The 18,767-nt window shown below is 34.9% G+C and overlaps 2 protein-coding genes across 3 annotated transcripts in view; both read right to left on the reverse strand.

Moving 5' to 3' along the window:
• Positions 1-4,070, reverse strand: part of LOC121730340 (uncharacterized MFS-type transporter C09D4.1) — a 62,076-nt gene extending 58,006 nt beyond the window's left edge. Inside the window, exons 1-2 of one of the 2 annotated variants that reach the window (XM_042119346.1) lie at positions 3,941-4,070; positions 1,367-1,841 (exon numbers count right to left, since the gene is read on the reverse strand). In XM_042119346.1, coding sequence (XP_041975280.1) covers positions 1,367-1,711 — 345 coding nt within the window. In that variant the 5' untranslated portion in view covers positions 1,712-1,841; positions 3,941-4,070. Of the gene's footprint in view, positions 1-1,366; positions 1,842-3,822 lie in introns of both variants that reach the window. The other variant, XM_042119345.1, reaches the window with a different exon arrangement.
• A 7,823-nt stretch (positions 4,071-11,893) lies between these two features.
• Positions 11,894-18,683, reverse strand: LOC121730116 (proteasome subunit beta type-2-like). The gene is made up of 4 exons (XM_042118980.1): positions 18,517-18,683; positions 17,496-17,689; positions 17,036-17,195; positions 11,894-12,215 (listed from the first exon to the last, which is right to left on the reverse strand). The coding sequence occupies exons 1-4, from the start codon at positions 18,620-18,622 to the stop codon at positions 12,061-12,063; spliced, it is 615 nt and encodes a 204-aa protein (XP_041974914.1). The 5' UTR covers positions 18,623-18,683; the 3' UTR covers positions 11,894-12,060.
• Between the last annotated feature and the right edge of the window lie 84 nt (positions 18,684-18,767).

The following is an 18,767-nucleotide window of genomic DNA, read 5'->3' on the forward strand; positions in this document are numbered from 1 at the left end:
TCGGTATAGCAAACTCTCATTGACTTCGTGTTACTTAATAACGCCATCTGCTGGTCGTTAAAACAATTAGTTGCTCACATAATGGAAAAGGAAGAGTCATATTTTTCAGTTTATCGATTATTGATAAAACACGAATAATAAAACATTTTCTGAAAATGATTCCTAGCTAGATCGCCCCCGAAACCCCCTGTATACTAAATTTCATGAAAATCGTTGGAGCCGATTCCGAGATTCCAATTATATATATATATATATATATATATATATATATATATATATATATATATATATATATATATATATATATATATATATATATATATATATATATATATATATATATATATATATATATATATATATATATATATATATATATATATATATATATATATATATATATATATATATATATATATATATATATATATACAAGAATTGCTCGTTGAAAGATATAAGACCTATTTGACCGAGCTTTGCTCGGTATTTGATAAAACACGAATAAAATGACATTTTCTAAAAATGATTTCTACCTAGATCGATTTATCGCCCCCGAAACCCTCTATATACTAAGTTTTTCATGAAAATCGTTGGAGCCGATTCCGAGATTCCAATTATATATTACAAGAATTGCTCGTTTAAGGATATAAGATAACGTATCGATTAAAATCGTTTTTGAATATTAATTACTAAACGAAAGAATAAATTAACAAAAGCAGCCAAATCTTCTATATTTAATCTACTCGCGTAGATAGAGACAAGTCGCGATCCGTCGGCTGTATTAACACCTCCATCGTGGGAATCGCAGACACAATATATTTTCAATTGTTATGCGACAGCCGGGTGCGGGGTGCCGCTTGGGGATTGATGGGTTAAAAAAAAAAACAAAAGGAAATACAAAGAAGAAACAAAGCGTATGAAAAACATTAGAAATTAAAAACGTTGTGACGAGTTACCTTTGTAATAAAGTTTGTATCCAGGGGACGAGAGTAGATGACTGATGAACGGATAGCTGCTATTAGCTCTCAATAAAACAATAATATAACAGCAACTTTTATCACAGAAAAGTTCATAGTTCCTATAGCACTATACTAATAAGTAATTACTAGGTACGTGCCATAGGCCTATAATATATGCAGACTTGTTGAGTATAAGTACGTTGTCGGTTGTAATCTGTAAGTAGTAGTCTAACCGCCGCACACAGAGACCAACATTAATTACTTAAATGTAATTAAATGGAAATTTTGACATAAGCCCCATACATTATCTGTCAAACGCTTCATTAAATTGAACGTTAATCATAATTAAATGTCTCTGAGTACGGCAGTTAAGTAGTTACTACAAAATAAATTAGAAGAGAGCTTACCGTTTTATCCAGTAGCCAGCTGCCGGGGAAGATGAGGGGCACGTACGTCACCATGTACACCATGGACGTCCACGACACCAGCCCACTGCTCACACCATAGTACTTAACCACCACATCCGAGATGATCGTGTACTGGATCCACTGCATCGCGTTTGACGCGGAGAACAACACGAAAAGAGCTAAAATGAGCCATCTCGACTTAAACACTGTATATCCTTGGCTCTCCAAGTCACTTTTCGTTTCAAACGCTAGGCCATTTTTCGACGCATCCAAGTTTAGGACATTCGTCTCTAATGATGTAAACTTTGTGTCCAAGTCCGAACAAGCAGTATTCGTATACGACATTTTGCACTGATCAGTCTTTTGTCACTAAATTATTTCATGTCATTGGTACAGTCATTACGATTCACTCTTTAGATATGATGGCTTTCTTCCTTATTTGTCATAAATTAAGGATTAGGCTCCCTGGCATCGCCTGATAAAGTAACAAGAATTATTGACTGATAACCACTGAGTAAGAATTTCCTTAATCACTTACATCACCAAGGATTGAGCAAAAATAAATATCATTAAAAAAAACACTCTTTTCCTTACTGCTTTGTTGCTAACAAAGCTATAATTATTGATGAATGATCAATAATTTCAAATGAAATAAAGATAAATCGATCGAAATCTTAAATCGTATCAGAATGATCGTAGTCCTTCAAACGTTATTTAAAGCAAGTGATCTTCTTGAAAATCGCGACAACACTGCATGTTTGACTGATAGAGAGTGATAGAGAGTGATAGAGAGTGACACTGTACACAAAGTAGCTGTAATAGATAAACAACACGTGGACTAGCCAATGTGTAGCCAATTGATTAGTTTGAATGTATTTGATAATATTACGAGGAATAATAGCTAAGATCGAAAAGAGTTAAATAATGTATCCAAAATTTTAATAAAATAAAAAAATAAGTAGAAGTATTTACTGGGTCGTTGGAATGAACATTTTCATTTTGGTAAGTATGCGAAAGAAAGGACATGAAATAGGTCCAGTTTCCAGTCTTCACATACTGCATGAAGTATACGTATTTCCAAATAATAAATATATAAATCTCTAGAGTCTAGACCTTAGACTTGAGACGAATACAAGGAATCGCAAAATGATAATACCATAGGTTCTCCACGAAATATCTAAGCTTTTGTTTGTGGTTACTTTAGTTCAACTTTCAAGTTCACTGATAGAGTCCTCAAGTAGGTAGGTTAACCTCTACCGAAAGACGACCAGAAATAATAGCAAGTCTGAATAAGGTTCTTTATGAGTACTAACATTGTTTTTAAAATCTTGGCTATTATAACAATACTGTTAAGTCAAGAGCAACCTATTCTATTCAGTCAAGATTAGAAAACAGGGTCTGAGTGTACAATGAGGCGAAAAATTTTAGGACAACCATAATAATATTATAAATATGATGCTTTGAGCCCCGGGAAATGTACGGTTCCCGCGCGATTAACAAATTTTGATGCAACGGATTTGCGGGCCGCATGTAGTACTTATGTACATTCCTGTAACTTCGGATTTCATGATTTCATTAAATTTTAAATATAGTACTTATTCATTACTCACTATAGTTTCATAATAATAATGTAAGTAGTTGGAAAGTAATTTTGTATTTCCTAATAAAAGTGTATCGATTTGTTTTGATATGAAGGTGAAGGCTGCGACCCCTGACCGCGAGTACACGGAAGCCGCTCGATACATTGTCAATTCATCACATCATCACTTGGCATCATCATCACTAGCATAACTTGGACACAGCTTTCGGAATAGCTCAGGAAGTTTTACGGCCTTAACCTTGTTATGTATAAAACAAGAGATTGAAAAGTTTTTGACATATAAACCGGTACCACCAAGTAAATGAACAACGGGCGCGTGTATTACCTCAATATGAAGAGAATGAAGACATTATTGATGAGTGATAACAGCTAGATGACGCCCGCGACTCCGTTGCACCAACATTAGTTCATCACATGGGAATGTCCTTTCCCGAGACTCAAAGTATCTCCATACCAAATTTCAGCAAAATCCGTTCAGCGGTATGGGCGTGAAGAGGTAACTGAGAGACAGAGACAGACAGACACACTTTCACATATTTTATAATAACATTTAAAATGGATTAAGTAATGAAAGAGTGTTGTTTAATTAATTAAAATAACTGGGACAGATTACAGTCATCGAATAGGAATATCGAGTGAATTAAAACTCTACTCGTAAAACTACAATGAATATAACTTTACAAGAAACGAATTTACACCGAATGCTAAAAATAATAAAGAGAAGGGTGTTAAAGCCAGAAAGAGATGGAAAATTAACTCCTATGACACGTTACATGCCGATTTTAGTACATAGTAACAGTAATAGTACTAAATCTTATGAATACATAACCAAATACCGCGACCGACACAACAATACCTCGTAAATAAGCCCATAGATGAAGACTAGTTGCACAGTGATTGCAATCGAATGCATCAATAGAAACAATTTCAATCCAAGAGCCGATTCAACGAAACCAAATCATTACGAAGCTCACATTAAATTTTATCACAACACTTCACAAATTATTCCATTTATTCACTGTTTCACACTTTATCAGATGTTTATTGTTATTTATAAATATAAACAAAATATTTTGAGGTTATGGACGCGACTTCGTATCGAGACACTTGACTGTGGAATGGTATGTGTACGCATGCGCCGATTTTCCTGCTTATGGTTTACTAACGAAGATGATAATAATGTAAATTATTTAGTTTAATGATAAACGAGCTTATCTAGTGGTTGAAATTGTTTCTATTCAGGTTAAAAGTTTGTAGGTCTCTAATGATTCTTTGTATGATAATTAAAGAAAAAGTTATTACTTAATAAACTTATTTACGTTTACTTAAATACATTTTCTTACATTATAATGTAAGAAAATGTATTTAAGTACATACTGTATCTAGTATCTACTAAGATGACGATATGTTAAAGTTTTCTTTTCTTAAATCTTTTATCTAATTATAAAATATGATGTACTCTATCTACTTTAACTTTATTTAATGGTCATTTGCATTATTATTATTATTTAGTGTAATTGACAATTCAGACATTCTCTAACCGGTATCGTCCCCTCTGTTATTAGCAGAATTAAAACTAGAAGCTGAATAACCACGTCTTAATCTATGTAAGTACCTACGAATGCTCTGAATAATATATTTTAAAATATCTTTAAGCAAACAGTTGAAATCTTTCACAATTTGTTTAAATTTATTTGGAGTCAGGAAAATTACTTTTATAGAGAATTATTATACAGCTTGTAAAATATGCGTGAGTTAGTCTATTTTTAAACGCCTAGGAAAATTAAATAGCAACAGGTAACAGATTAATTGCTATTATACTATAAAATATAATATCGGAAGGAAATTATTTTTTAAATATTACATAAGTAATTGAACCGAGTCATAAAATTAAAGATATTACTTTTAGCACATTATTACAACGAGCCATTAAATTTTTTCTAAAAAAAATATTTAATTTTTAAGGTAGGTAAATTATAGTTAGCTGTCAGTAAGCTAGTTTGAGCTAAGTGTTTAACATATTTTATTATTTTTATGTTAAATAAAATATTATTATCGTACAGGACGTTCTGCTCGAAAAAACGTTACTTTTCGAGTGTTTATACGACTAGGGGAAATACGGACAAAATGACAGGGCGTTTTATTTTTCAACACATTCTTTTATTTTATGACACTCTAATAATTAATTAATAATATTAGTCTCAATGGTCGAAATACCTTTGTCATCAACATAAAATAACAATAATTATTACAATTTATAATCGAATGTCATCAAGATCAAAGCCATTTCAAAATTCTCAGAAAATAATTTTATGGTTCCGTAGCCAAATGGCAAAAAATCTAGCCTATGTGTGTGTGGGGTATCTATGGATAGGTCTTCAAAAATCATGTTGAGGTTTTTAATATCATTTTTTTCTAACCTGAATAGTTAGCGAGAGAGGCTCTGTCAAAGTGGTAAAATGTGTATCACCCCCCCCTAACTTCTAAAGTAGGGGCATGATAAGTCTAAAAAAATATATGAATTGCTATAAAATTTAAACTACCAACGAAAATTAGTTTGAACGAGATCACAATATTATCTGTGTGATAATATCTCTTGTTTATAGTTACGATGCTCATATTTCGTGTTGTATTGTGTCATACACATACACTTAGTTCTGACTTTGTTATCATACTATAAAACATAATAGTTGGGAAGTCACGAGTGTGGGCTGTGGGCAAGCGTTTGTGAGTCGGCAATCTTTCAACACTTTCAGAGATACAATTCATGCATAATATGCTAACTAGGGTGACCATGTCGAGTTTTATGGTATTTATTTATTTATTTATTTATTTATTTATTACAGATATACCAACAACACATTGCGGCAACATTCATAATTAAAATCTACTACAGCTATGATAAGATCTAACGCAATAGTCTATTACAGGTATATACAGCTTGAGCAAAGATTCTCCGTATTTAAGATAAAAGAAAATTAAAAACTTAAGAGTAAATTCATGCTTAAAAAATTAACCCTATTAATACGATTATTTTACAATCAGTTTATATAAAGATAATAACAATTGGTCAATGATAAAAGTTAATAATTCTAATAAAAAGTCATAGGATAAAAATGAGTTTTAACATGATAGCAAATAATTTAAATCAAATCAAATTAAATTAAATTAAAATTAAATTAAGTCAATGAAATCAAATTAAATTAAATCAAATTAAGTTAAATACATAATTGGGATAGTCAAGCGTTACAATTATTAGAGGACAACGTACGTTTAACATTATTACTAAACTTTACAACTAGATGAAAAACTACATTTAACTTAAACATATGTACAAATAATTATTAATAATCACAAAACTCAAAATATACAATTCATATCAATGTCAAATAGTTTTTTTTTTAAATTTGCAAGGGAATCATAGAAAATGTCAATATCATGGTCGGCGAGTTTGTTATAGGAGCATGTGAGTCTGTTAATTGTAGAGTATTTACCTAGGTTGGTTCTTACGGGGATTGGTGTGAATGTTTTGTGAGGTCGCCTAGGAAGACAACGGGGTACGTGTATGTTGACAAGACCTAATATATTCGAACAGTCTAGGGTGCGATTAATTATTTTGTGAAGAGTGCAGAGATCAGCTACTAGCCTACGTTGCTCGAGAGAGTGGATGTTAAAGTGTTTCAGGCGTCTTTGGTAGTTAGCTCTGTAGGGACAAGACTTATCTTTGTAGGAGAGGTAGCGTGTGAAGGCTTTTTGAACGCTCTCTATCCTTTCGATATGAATTTTATAGTGAGGGTTCCAGACCGGTGATGCGTATTCCAGAGTACTGCGTGCTAGAGCGTTAAAGATTGCGATAATGCTATCTACATTTTTGAATTCAGCGGTGTTACGTTTAATAAAACCCAATAGCATCCATGATTTTGCTAGTATCTGGTTTAGGTGTTCAGCAAAGGATAATTTTTTATCAAGAATAACGCCTAGATCCTTAATTACTGATACTTCCTGAAGCAGCTGGCCCTGGATGAAATAACGGGATTGAATTATATTTTTTTTGCGTGAGAATTTTATGTGGGCGCATTTTAGAACATTGAGGCACATTCTATTTTCATTACACCATTTCTGGAGAGCGTTAAGATCTGTTTGAAGAAGGACACTATCCTCAATTGATTTGATTACTCGGTATATTTTAAGGTCGTCAGCGAACATAGAGCACTTACTAAATTTCAAATATAACGAAATGGTAGAAGCAACTTGGGAGTTAATGTTGTCGTTGTCGACAAAGTTGCCGTTTTACACAGGTTAAATTTTTCATTCAATGAAAAGCGTCATTGTGTCAAACGTTCGTATCTTTCCTCACGTATGACGGTTTGCAGATAAAGAAGAAGGTGCTGTAATCTTCTTATGTTTTGAGGTGCCGCGCCGCGTCGTAGTGTAAATTGTAATAAGTAGTGTACCTAATCGAGATTTAGTTCCAATTTAATATCAAACTTTCCAAAAGCTACGTTTAAAAAAGCATCGGAAACCAGGCATTACTTATTTGCCATATTGCTGTGTTGCTTTCAAAACATAAAGCCACCCACGCTAATATACAATACAAAATCTTACAACATGGAAAACTGTCCCCCCATTTTCTTACATGATGCTCACCGTGTGATAACGAGAAGGCTTCAAGTATGCGCCCGCGCCGCGTCCGGAGCGCTCGCGTCTCAATACTAATTATTGTTACATAGAACTACATAATATTGTGGTGTTTGGTGATTGTGACTGTGTTTAAGGTAGGTAAAGTAAATATCTTAAGTATATTATAAATCTTAAAATTAATAACTAAAGTGTAGTAGTTAAGTTGGTAGTCTAACATTACAGGTTTTGCCTTTTCAGAACACTTTGTAGGCAGGACTCATTTGTTATGTAATTCCTTCCTTAAATTGCTTTTGGCAGGTATTTAAGTTATTCTTGTGTTTTGTTTGTTTGTACTTTGTTGACAAAATGTGCACGTAAATCGTTTACATTATTTTGAATGCATTGAGAATTCGTGTCCGTTTGTATACGCGTTTACTCAAAAAGCAAAAAAAAAATTGCTATAAGCTATACCTAGGTATCCATGAACCATCTGTAAGAACCTGGTGAAGTTATGTATCAAATCCATATAGATATCAAAATCGATACTGTTATGATACGTTGAGTGTTGGGAAAGGATGTAGGATAGTTTTTATCACGGAAAAAGCATCTCTCGGGCGATAAACGATTTTCAGCTCGAACGAAGTTGCGGGCAACACTTAGTATATAACTAGATGACCCGGTGAACTTCTTATCACTTTCCTTCCTAATTAAACCTCTGGACTTCCATGAATATTTCATGACTAAAATTAGCCATATCGGTTCAGGCGTTGTCGAGTGACGAATACTTAGTGAGACGATCAAAATTTCAATTTTTATATCGAAGTTTTCGAATTTGTCGAAGACGATGATACGACCTGCAAACCTTCAAGAAGGGAGCGCATTCCTTCTTAAAAGGCCGGCAACGCGCCCGCAGCTCTTCTGATGTTGCGAGTGTCCATGGGCGACGCGCGACGGAAGCTGCTTATCATCAGGTGATGTACCGTTTGCTCGTTTGCCCGCTTATTTAATAAAAAAAAAGATATTCATTTAAAATATCCTTAAAGAAAAGAATTTAACATAATGATCTGAAACTCAAGGCCAGCTCATACATCATGACTATAATATCTGAACTCTGAAGATCATTTTGAGTAATAACAGTCTTAACTCACAATAGCTAGTAAACAAAAAGATAATAACTTAGTGTAACTGAAAGGAAAACCATGAGTTTTATAAGCATTAACCATAGTTTACGATAAGTGTAAAATAGTGATTGGTGGAGCAACATAAAATATTACTTATTACTTTAATTTACACAGATTTTAGGAAAATGTTCTGTTTTTTTTTATGAAATAAGGGAGCAAACGAGCAAACGGGTCACCTGATGGAAAGCAACTTCCGTCGCCCATGGACACTCGCAGCATCAGAAGAGCTGCAGGTGCGTTGCCGGCCTTTTAAGAGGGAATATGGTAATAGGGAAGGGTAGGGATAGGAAGGGGAGGGAAGGGAATGGGGGAGGGTAGGGAAGGGACTAGGGTAGGGGATTGGGCCTCCGGTAAACTCACTCACTCGTCGAAACACAGCGCAAACGCTGTTTCACGCCGGTTTTCTGCGAGTTGTTGTTTTGTGTTGAATGTTCTGTGCCCGTTGCTATTAGCTCCGTGATACTTATTTCTCCGGTCGAGTCGGCCCATTCGTGCCGAAGTAAGGCTCTCCCACGGTGACTACATAGGGTCATCATAATTTGCTTGGGAGTTATTATTATTTATTACTAATAAAAGATCTTGTTAGTAAGAGGGATATTATAATAACCTCCTTGCTAATAATATTGTTAATTAGAATTTACAACTAAGAAAACTACATCAAAATCGGTTCAAGAGCCAATAATGTCAATGCCACAGATAGAATCGGAATAAAAATAAATTTATTTCGGATTAAGGAAAAATGATAAAAAATGTATTTTTTAATTTACCTTCGACACGCCTTGGAAAAACCTTGTTGACTTTTCCTACTACACTTTTTACGGGTTACTGAAACATAGCTTAGAATGACCCTATTCCATCGTTTCGGGTGTTACATTTGTTCAACTAAAGTTGTTTTAACTTATTAGTACTTACTAAAAAGTTAAAACATTATAATTAGGAAAAAAAAGGCTAACAACAGTTCTTGGTGAAAATTCATGTTCAATATTTTAATTAAACGCCTAATGACGAATTTGTCGATACCGGTCGTCTATTTTGCTAAAAATTGATATACTTAAATTAAGGTAAGTATTAATAGTGAAAAAAGTCCAAAATTATATTATACAGAGTGTAAACATGATAGTAATAATACTTTAGGCCTTAGGCTCTAGGGAGAAGCTACACGGTGCGGTGCGGCACCGCATCGCACCGTGTGGCATATCATTGATTTTTATATGCAGGACGCCGCAGCAGCAACGCTCCGCCGCCGCGCCGCCGCCGCACCGCACCCGTGTGGCTTCTCCCTTAGGGTGTGTATTTCAACAAACTGTAGTTACAACTTCGAGAAAGACACGTTGACGAAAGTAGATAACTTTTATCTCTTTCCAACTCATGCAAATGTGCGAGACGGCACGGTTCATCCTAGATAGTTATAGATAAGATAAGAGATAATTACTTCTTTTAATCTGTGAGCAAACAGGCCTCATAGTTCTTCTACTTTCGTAATAAAAGTTACTTCATAGTAAAGTAGGTACGGTACTATTCATTATTTAGTCTATTTAATCCAAAAAAATCCATGTCACATTCCATAACGTTGGGCAATGATAGATAGCCCATAACTATTATTGTGAACCTAATGTCTATGTCATGCATAATTTGATGCCTTTTACACGTTTATAATAATATAAACCTATCGGTCCGTCAGACCGTCATAATCTATAAAGACTTGTAATCAATGAACATGTGGTTACAAACCATTAAGTTAATATACCTAGCGGAATAGAGAAACAAAGGCCTGAGCAAGAGAGATGTCACTATCAGTAACACTGCGTGTTAAAAAGAGACTTGTGATACATGACAGCAGCACTCTTTTCTTGACGTCCAGTCGGCACGTGCCGCACGTTGACAATTTAATCTCATAGAATTCATGTTCAATCATGCTTGTGTAAGTGTATACGTACGCATATTAATTTTTTACACAGATGAAAACCAATTTTGGTTACGTTTGACAGCTCGAGATTGTTGCTCTATTCCGCTAGGTATATTAACTTTTATGTTTCAAACAACAGCTAGTGACAAATTATACGTTGACACGCAATAATTAATAATGTAAGGTATATTACAGTTTATTCAAGCGCTCCTCATAGGCTGGTAACCCTCTTGTTTATCATCTCATTTTAGGGCTCAGAGGATATAACCAAGAGGACTTAGGTTCAAATATCCTCTTTTTAAGTTGGTTAAAAATTGCATAATATTTTTATGTAGTAAAAATCCAGTAAGTATACCTACTAACTAAAATTCGTTTTTCTCTTTTTATCACCTTAAGTTCTACGTCGTTCGCCTCAGTCACGAGCAGAAACGCAAAACTCATTGAATTTTATTCGAAACTTACCTTTCGCAAAAATTTCCATAAAAATGCTACACATAATGTCCAGTAACCAGTTAAGTACATATTATTATAATTATAATAGATAAATAATAAAAGTTATTACGCAATTTACGTAACTATTCGAAAATAGATATTAATATTAATCTAAGTATTGCTTAAAATATTTTAATAATTATTCTTCTGTCCCATAATAATTTGCACTAGAATTGAAATTTTTTATGTAACTCCAGCCGTAAATTTAACTAAAATGACATCATTTATAATATTATAATTAATTTGTAAAATATAATAAAGTCATAGTAACAATAAAGCTAATTATTGCCCATAAAATTCACGTCAAAAGTAAGACACAAAAAAAAAAACAGTTGAGAAAACAAATGAAATAAAAACCTGCAAATAGAATCTTCGATTTCAGTTTTTGAGGATTTGAAGAAGAAAATATTGTCTGTTATACATATACATATAAAACTAAAACTATTGAGTAGATTTTGATATAGTAGAAATATAGAATAGACTACAATATAGATAGATCATAGACTTATATAGACCACGGGGTACGACTTGGCCTGATTTTGAAAACATGAAAAGTGGCACTTGATTTTCTTTTGCGCTTATTTTGTTGCGGTAAGCTTTCCGTGGGCAAATTAAAAAATATCGGTTGTTTTAAAATTTATTAAATAAGATTAGAACAACAGCTGAGGCACCATTATAAAAAATATAAAAGTGTTCTTTTTGTACGAACTACGAACATTTCTCACAAATTATATGACTTCGCGCTACGCTAATACTGAGTCACTGCAATAGTCTAAGCTCCCAAGTTACCAAACACTTACGCGGTGGCCGGTGCTCACATTCGCAAATTCAGGTCATTGGTCATTTTGACACTTGCATAAGCGACTCTGCAAACTCACGCCGTATGTAGCGATCACTAGGCGAGGGTAGCAGCCGTGATATCAGGGAGCACCATGACGCCTCTCCTGGTGATGGCCTTCACGCCAAAAGCCGGCAGGTTGAGGATATAGCGCTTGTGGATCTCACGGACGCAGGATTGGATCACCAGATGCGCCCGGTAGATGGATAAGTCTGGAAGATGAACGGTAGAATCACTATAGACTATAATAGCTGTTGTCCGCAACTTCTTTTAATATCAATACGTTTATCGCGCGGGAACCGTACTGATTTCCACGAAAAATGTATGCTATATAAGCTATATTGTGGCCTTCCGGGAATGAACGTATGTTCATACCAATAACATTAATTGATCCAGCGGTTAAGATATTTTATAGATTGGTTAAGAGTCCGGGTGCCATCGCAGTTCTCATACAAACGCAATACCAAGATCATTCCCCATACGAAAAAATTTACTATATAATTTGAGTTATTAATTATTATTCAGCTTAATTAAGATAGTAATTACCTAGGTTCCTCTATAAGGATCACACACAGAATTGCAATGGCACCCGGACTTTTAAGATGTAGATTTAGTAGACAAATATGACAAATATATTTCCCGTTCCACTAGCATGTGAGCGTCAGAGATACAAACCCAAGTGGAAAGGATTATGGATCGTTTTGAGCGTTTTGAGAAAAGTTTAAAAAAAGAACATGGATATTACGATCCTTTTCTTGAAGTCGTAAATAAAAGTAATAATTGTTTATAGTTACATTTATTACAAAATACTAGGTATTATATTTGTTTCGTTTTTAGTATTATATTTTTTTAGTTACGTAATCGTATTTTAATATAGTAAATAGTATTTAAACTTTTATTAATACATAACAAAACCACATAATATTATTATACTAGCTGTCCCGGTGAACTTCGTGTCACTTTAAAACCTTTCCTGGACTTCTACGAATATTTTAAGAGGATTCCACACCGCCGTTTTTCCATACAAACGTTGTCCCCTGTTTCCTCCCTGAATAATGCCGGTAGAGTTATGATTTTTTTCCTGAATATTTATGGCCACTATTAGCATGTCCCTATGTTTCTTTTTTTTCATAATTTTATTATTAAAAAAGATGAGAACGTCCAAAAACCCAAAAAAAAGGCCAGATTTTCCTCTGTGTTCAAACACACAGAAAAGAAAACTGGCTAAAATATACAAAAAAATAAAACATAGGAACACAGCTCAAGCCTTCCTTTAATTCTCAATGAAAAGAGTACTTAAATCGGTTAAGTTTTGGAGAAGGAATCAGCGGACAACGAATCGAAGATTTTCTGTTCTTTTATTAGAACTTTTATCGTGTTGTCTCTATCGCGCTCTGCGGTGGGAGACTTGAGATTGGTGAGACAGCAATACATTTTTAAATACCTATTTTCAATTTCTCTCGCCCCTGGTGTATCCTCTTAAGAGGTGTCCACACCGCCCTTTTTTCCATACAAACGTTGTCCCCTGTTTCCTCCCTGGATAATGCTAGTAGAGTTATAATTTTTTTCCTGAATATCTACGGCCACTAATACAATGTCCCTATGTTTTATTTTTTTTCATAATTTAATTATTAAATAAGATATGAACGTTCAAAAACCCAAAAAAATGGCCAGATTTTCCGCTGTGTTCAAACGTCCAGGAAACAGATTTGGCTAGATTATACAAAAAAATCAAAACATAGGAACACAGCTCAAGCCTTTTTTTAATCTTTAATGAAAAAAGTACTCAAATCGGTTAAGTTTTGGAGAAGGAATCAGGGGACAACGAATCGTTGATTTTCTGGATTTTCTGCAGTTGTCTCTATCGCGTTCTGCGGTATAGGCTTGAGGTAAGGGAGACAGCTATAGATATTACACGTACTTTTTTTTAATTTCTCTAGCCCCTGGTGTATCCTCTTAAGACTAAAATTAGCACAACCCGTTCAGCCGTTTTCGAGTTTTGGCGTTACTAACATAATTGAAAATCCATTTTTATATATTTGACTTTTAAGTATTATCACAAATCTTTTGTATGGGAGTATAGAAAAGTATTGTTTTTAGACTTTTTCAGGAAATAAAATTTTTTTTTAGAATTTTTCTCTCCTTAAGAACCATCCTCGTACTTCAAGGAATATTAAAAAAAAAGAATTAGCGAAATCGGTCCAACCGTTGTCGAGTTTTGCGCTTAGCAACACATTCAGCGACTCATTTTTATATTATAGAGATAAAGATTATACTTTGCATAATATTGACTATTGTCACATAATATAAACGTTCGGTAACAATACCGCGTAAAGTTAAGTACGAGCAAGTCAACAGGTAGGTACAGGAGATATGAAAATTAGTATTATATTTTATAAGAAATCATTTGACCTTTCATTAAAAACAATTTCTTTTCCAATCAAAATATTTGATGAAATGTTATTTAATATATTTCAATTAAAACATTATTTGTAATGAAATAATATAAAGTTTTTTTGTCTCTACTCTCTCCTGAAAACTTTCCGAACATGGCTTTCGCGATATAGTTACGTTAAAATTTAAAAAAAAAACTAGAACGCCCACTTTGACCCATGTTCGTCAAGGGTCGTTTTGAGCGAAAATGATGACGTCGTGACTCGTGAGTGACGTCATAGCCGCGATCAAAACGACCCCGGTCGCCAAAGGGAACGGCACAAGGGGACGTTTTGAGCGTTTTGGTCAAAATTAACGTCTTCTGGAACGCAACCATAGTCAAATATTCCTGCGTCTAATGATCATCACTCCTCAGTAGGTATTCAGTCTTGATACCCACTTACTACGGTCACATTATTATGTGGATATCACATGATAAAATAATTATTATGACGATATCAAGATTACATAGTTACTGAATGAATGATGAGTCATTTCAGATGCCTTGTTCACAAGGCATGAAAAGGCACAAAATTTGGAATTTAGCAACCTTTTTTGCGACGCAAACGGTACAGGAAGCAAACATTTTTGTGGCGACGGCGATATCTATTTGGATTGTGATAGGTAAACTAGTAGACTGGTTGACAGTAACATGTGTCTTATCTCCAAAGGTATTATAAAATATTTTGCGCTCTGCCCATGGGCAATCACAATTAAATATAATAAAAAATACGAGCATATCAATATATAGTATAGTGTAAAAAAGAATCCAAAGGCATTTTGGAGTTATATCAAGCATAAGAAATCTTCCCCTGGCTTACCACCTGCAATGAGTGATAACAATTCGACAGTGGCAGGTAACTTAAATATTGTAAATTTGTTTGCATCTCACTTTAGTTCTGTATTCTCAAGTAGCTCTTCCTCATTCCTCCTTGTATCAATCCTCAAGTAACTACACATGCAAGTATAGGCATGCAACCCAATTGCAACCTTCATTGCATAGTACTATTAGAATCCGAGATAGCAAAAAAACTTAAAGTCATAGACCAAAACAAGGGTGCTGGGCCTGACAATATTCCAACTCTCTTTGTTAAAAGATGCGCTAGATTGCTGGCTCTTCCTCTCATGATGATATTCAACAAATCGTTACAGTCTGGGGTCTTTCCAAACGAATGGAAAAAAGCTAGAATTGTACCTGTATCTACTAAAAAAAGGCGATTCTGGCAAAGTCAGTGTTTATACGTGGGAGAGCCATGCTTCGGCACGAATGGGCCGGCTCGACCGGATAAATACCACGTTCTCACAGAAAACCGGCGTGAAACAGCGCTTGCGCTGTGTTTCGCCGAGTGAGTGAGTTTACCGGAGGCCCAATCCCCTAACCCCTACCCTATTCCCTTCCCTACCCTCAACTATTCCCTTCCCTTCCCTACCCTCCCCTATTACCCTATTCCCTCTTAAAAGGTCGGCAACGCACTTGCAGCTCTTCTGATGCTGCGAGTGTCCATGGGCGACGGAAGTTGCTTTCCATCAGGCGACCCGTTTGCTCGTTTGCCCCCTTTTCATTCAGCATTTAGTTTCATGTTGTTCGCTAAACACCACTGATAAATACCTAAGAGAATCCGAGCCATTCACCACCACTGTTTGCTCACGCTCACTCAAATAAGACTTGAACCAATGAAGCAATTGACCGCTTATTCCGTACTGCTCGTTAAGTTTTTTTGCCATGATTTTGTGGTCAACCAGATCAAAAGCACTGGCAAAGTCCGTATAAATAGAATCGACTTCGTTTCTATTATTAACAGCCTCAAAAATCGGAGTTAAATAAGAGACGAGGTTCGTTATTACTGACTTCTTTTTTTGGAAGCCATGTTGTTGAGCCGCTATTGAACTAGCACAGTGGCGTGTCAAGACAGTGCAGACTAGTGCCTCAAAAATTTTCGCGAAAGAAGATATAACAGCAATAGACCTATAATTCTTGACGTTTTTTTTATTTTTATTATGTATTACTTTTATGACATCGAATTAAATTATGTACTGTGTAATGAAATGCTTCTTTAATTTTTTGAATATTTATAAATTGAGAATTAATTGTATACTTAACTTTAATTTAATTTGGTTATAGATGTGTTATAAAATAATGTTGTGCATGTCTGTAATTGATATAAGCACTAAAATGTAGTTATTAATGTAATCAATGTATATGTGTGTGTTTATATTGTTGATATGCCTAATAAATAAATAAATAAATATCAAGGAACAATTATGTTTGATAATGATGAGTTACCAAAAATCGCCATCGATTACTGTGGAAAGCTTCAGCGTATAGCTTTGCAATAACAGCTCTACCTACCATGAAAAGAGGATTCTGAACACCAACAGCGACCATAGTACAGAAAGGAATTTAGAATTTCAACATTTCACCCAATTCTGATGTTTGTAATAGAATATTTCCCTAAAAAGCTAACAGAAGCATTAAAAGGTAAAAACAGTTTCACAAAAAAGGTGACATTCATTGTTTTTCCCGTGTGGTCTTCAAATGTCTCTTTATTTTTTAGTCAAAATATTTGTCTTTATAGAGATTGGCATGTAAGAAACTCACTAGGCTTATGATCCTTCGCCAATATACTGATGCAGAGGTACCCAGCCACGCCCTGTGCCGCGTACTTGGCCCTCACGCGTGCCGCCAGGAGATCCATCGTGTACAGACTTGGACCGGTCCTGTCGAACCCACCCACGAGAGAATTTACTAGGATTGGAGCCTAAAATGTTATGATATAATGAATGAAAAGCTGTTCACCTCTGAATATACGTAGACGAAGATTTCTTAAAAAATATTCTTGACTGACAATCCTTTAAGAGTCAAAAGGAAACATGCGAGGGCCCGAGGGGCTAAAGAAGGTATCAAATAACGTAAGCATCATTTTGCGCTGGTATTCTGTTAGGCCATTTTTCTCATGCGGATGAGTATTTTTTGCTCCCTTCTCGTATTTCATACGTATAGATAATACCATCTCACGTTCTCCCTGAAAGAATATAATGGCAAAAGTCCCAAACCCAACCGGACTTCGCAGGGATTCGCTCAAGGTTCTCCTGATGAAGTGCACACCGGCAGCCATGTCCAAGCCGTAGCTGTTCCTCTTTCTATACAGCTCCATGTTACCGCGGATGTACTGGCACAGTTGGGCCACAGACCCCTGATCGCCGATCACTCCCATCATCAAGTTGTCCGATAACGCATGGATCTTGTCTGAGTCTGGAATGTGTCAAAATTTCCATATAAGTGATGATTTACAGTAGCAAGAGCTAGTTACTGGACTTGGGCAGTCCCAATTTTTGTTAGGTCGGTTGTTACCATGTTGTTACTGTAGGTGCAGTCGGAATTATATCTGTTTTATTACTGGATTTGTCCTGTATGAGCTTTTATCAATGTATTATGTCCAGCATCAAAACACGTTTTAATCCATTGATCAAAACCAGGTTTCGTCAATCAATTTCTAGCGTGGTGTTGCATTACCGATTGAAGACGATATTTTATATTTGAGATTATACCGAAGGCAACTGAAAATGTTTAGCGATTACAGAGGAGTACTGCAAGGTCGTCTCCTCGCTCTCATTCTAATGTTTGCTTATTGGAGGTTTCAACGATCATGCTCAGTCTACATAAAAACTAGCAAGATAGTGTTTAGAAATCATAGAAGTATATTGTATAATATTATGTACTAGCTGTCCCGGCAAATGTTGTTTTGCCATTTAAAGTATTTCGCCCATTTCATCAAAATAGATTGAATAGTTTAAGCGAAAATCATAAAAGTTTATTGTGCGGGAAGAGGGAACCGTACATTTTCCTGGACAAAAAGTATCCCTTGTCCTTTCCCGAGACTCAAAGTATCTTCATACCAAAATCCATCAAAATCGATTGAATAGTTTAGGCGAAAATCATAAAAGTTTATTGTGCGGGAACCGTACATTTTCCGGGACAAAAAGTATCCGTTGTCCTTTCCAGCGTCTCAAAGTATCTGAATACCAAAATTCTTCAAAATCAATTGAATAGATTACGCGCAAATCATATCAATTGCATACCTTGATCTGATATAAAAATACTCTGTGTGTTGGTCTTGTCCGCCGCGATCATGACAAAATGATCACACTGCATGCCTAGAAGACACTGCGAGCCGCGAAAATCCATGCTTTTGTAAAAGATTAGCAAAAATAAAAATAAAGACGTGTGAAAAGCATTCAAATGTGTAGAAAATGATCTTCTTCTTCTTCTTTTGGCGTAAGCCTCCCCAGTAGAAAATATTGAGTTTAAATGACATTCGTTAAATTCTGAC

This window comes from Aricia agestis, chromosome 9, assembly GCF_905147365.1.
Source record: "Aricia agestis chromosome 9, ilAriAges1.1, whole genome shotgun sequence".
NCBI classification, from domain to species: Eukaryota; Metazoa; Arthropoda; class Insecta; order Lepidoptera; family Lycaenidae; genus Aricia; species Aricia agestis.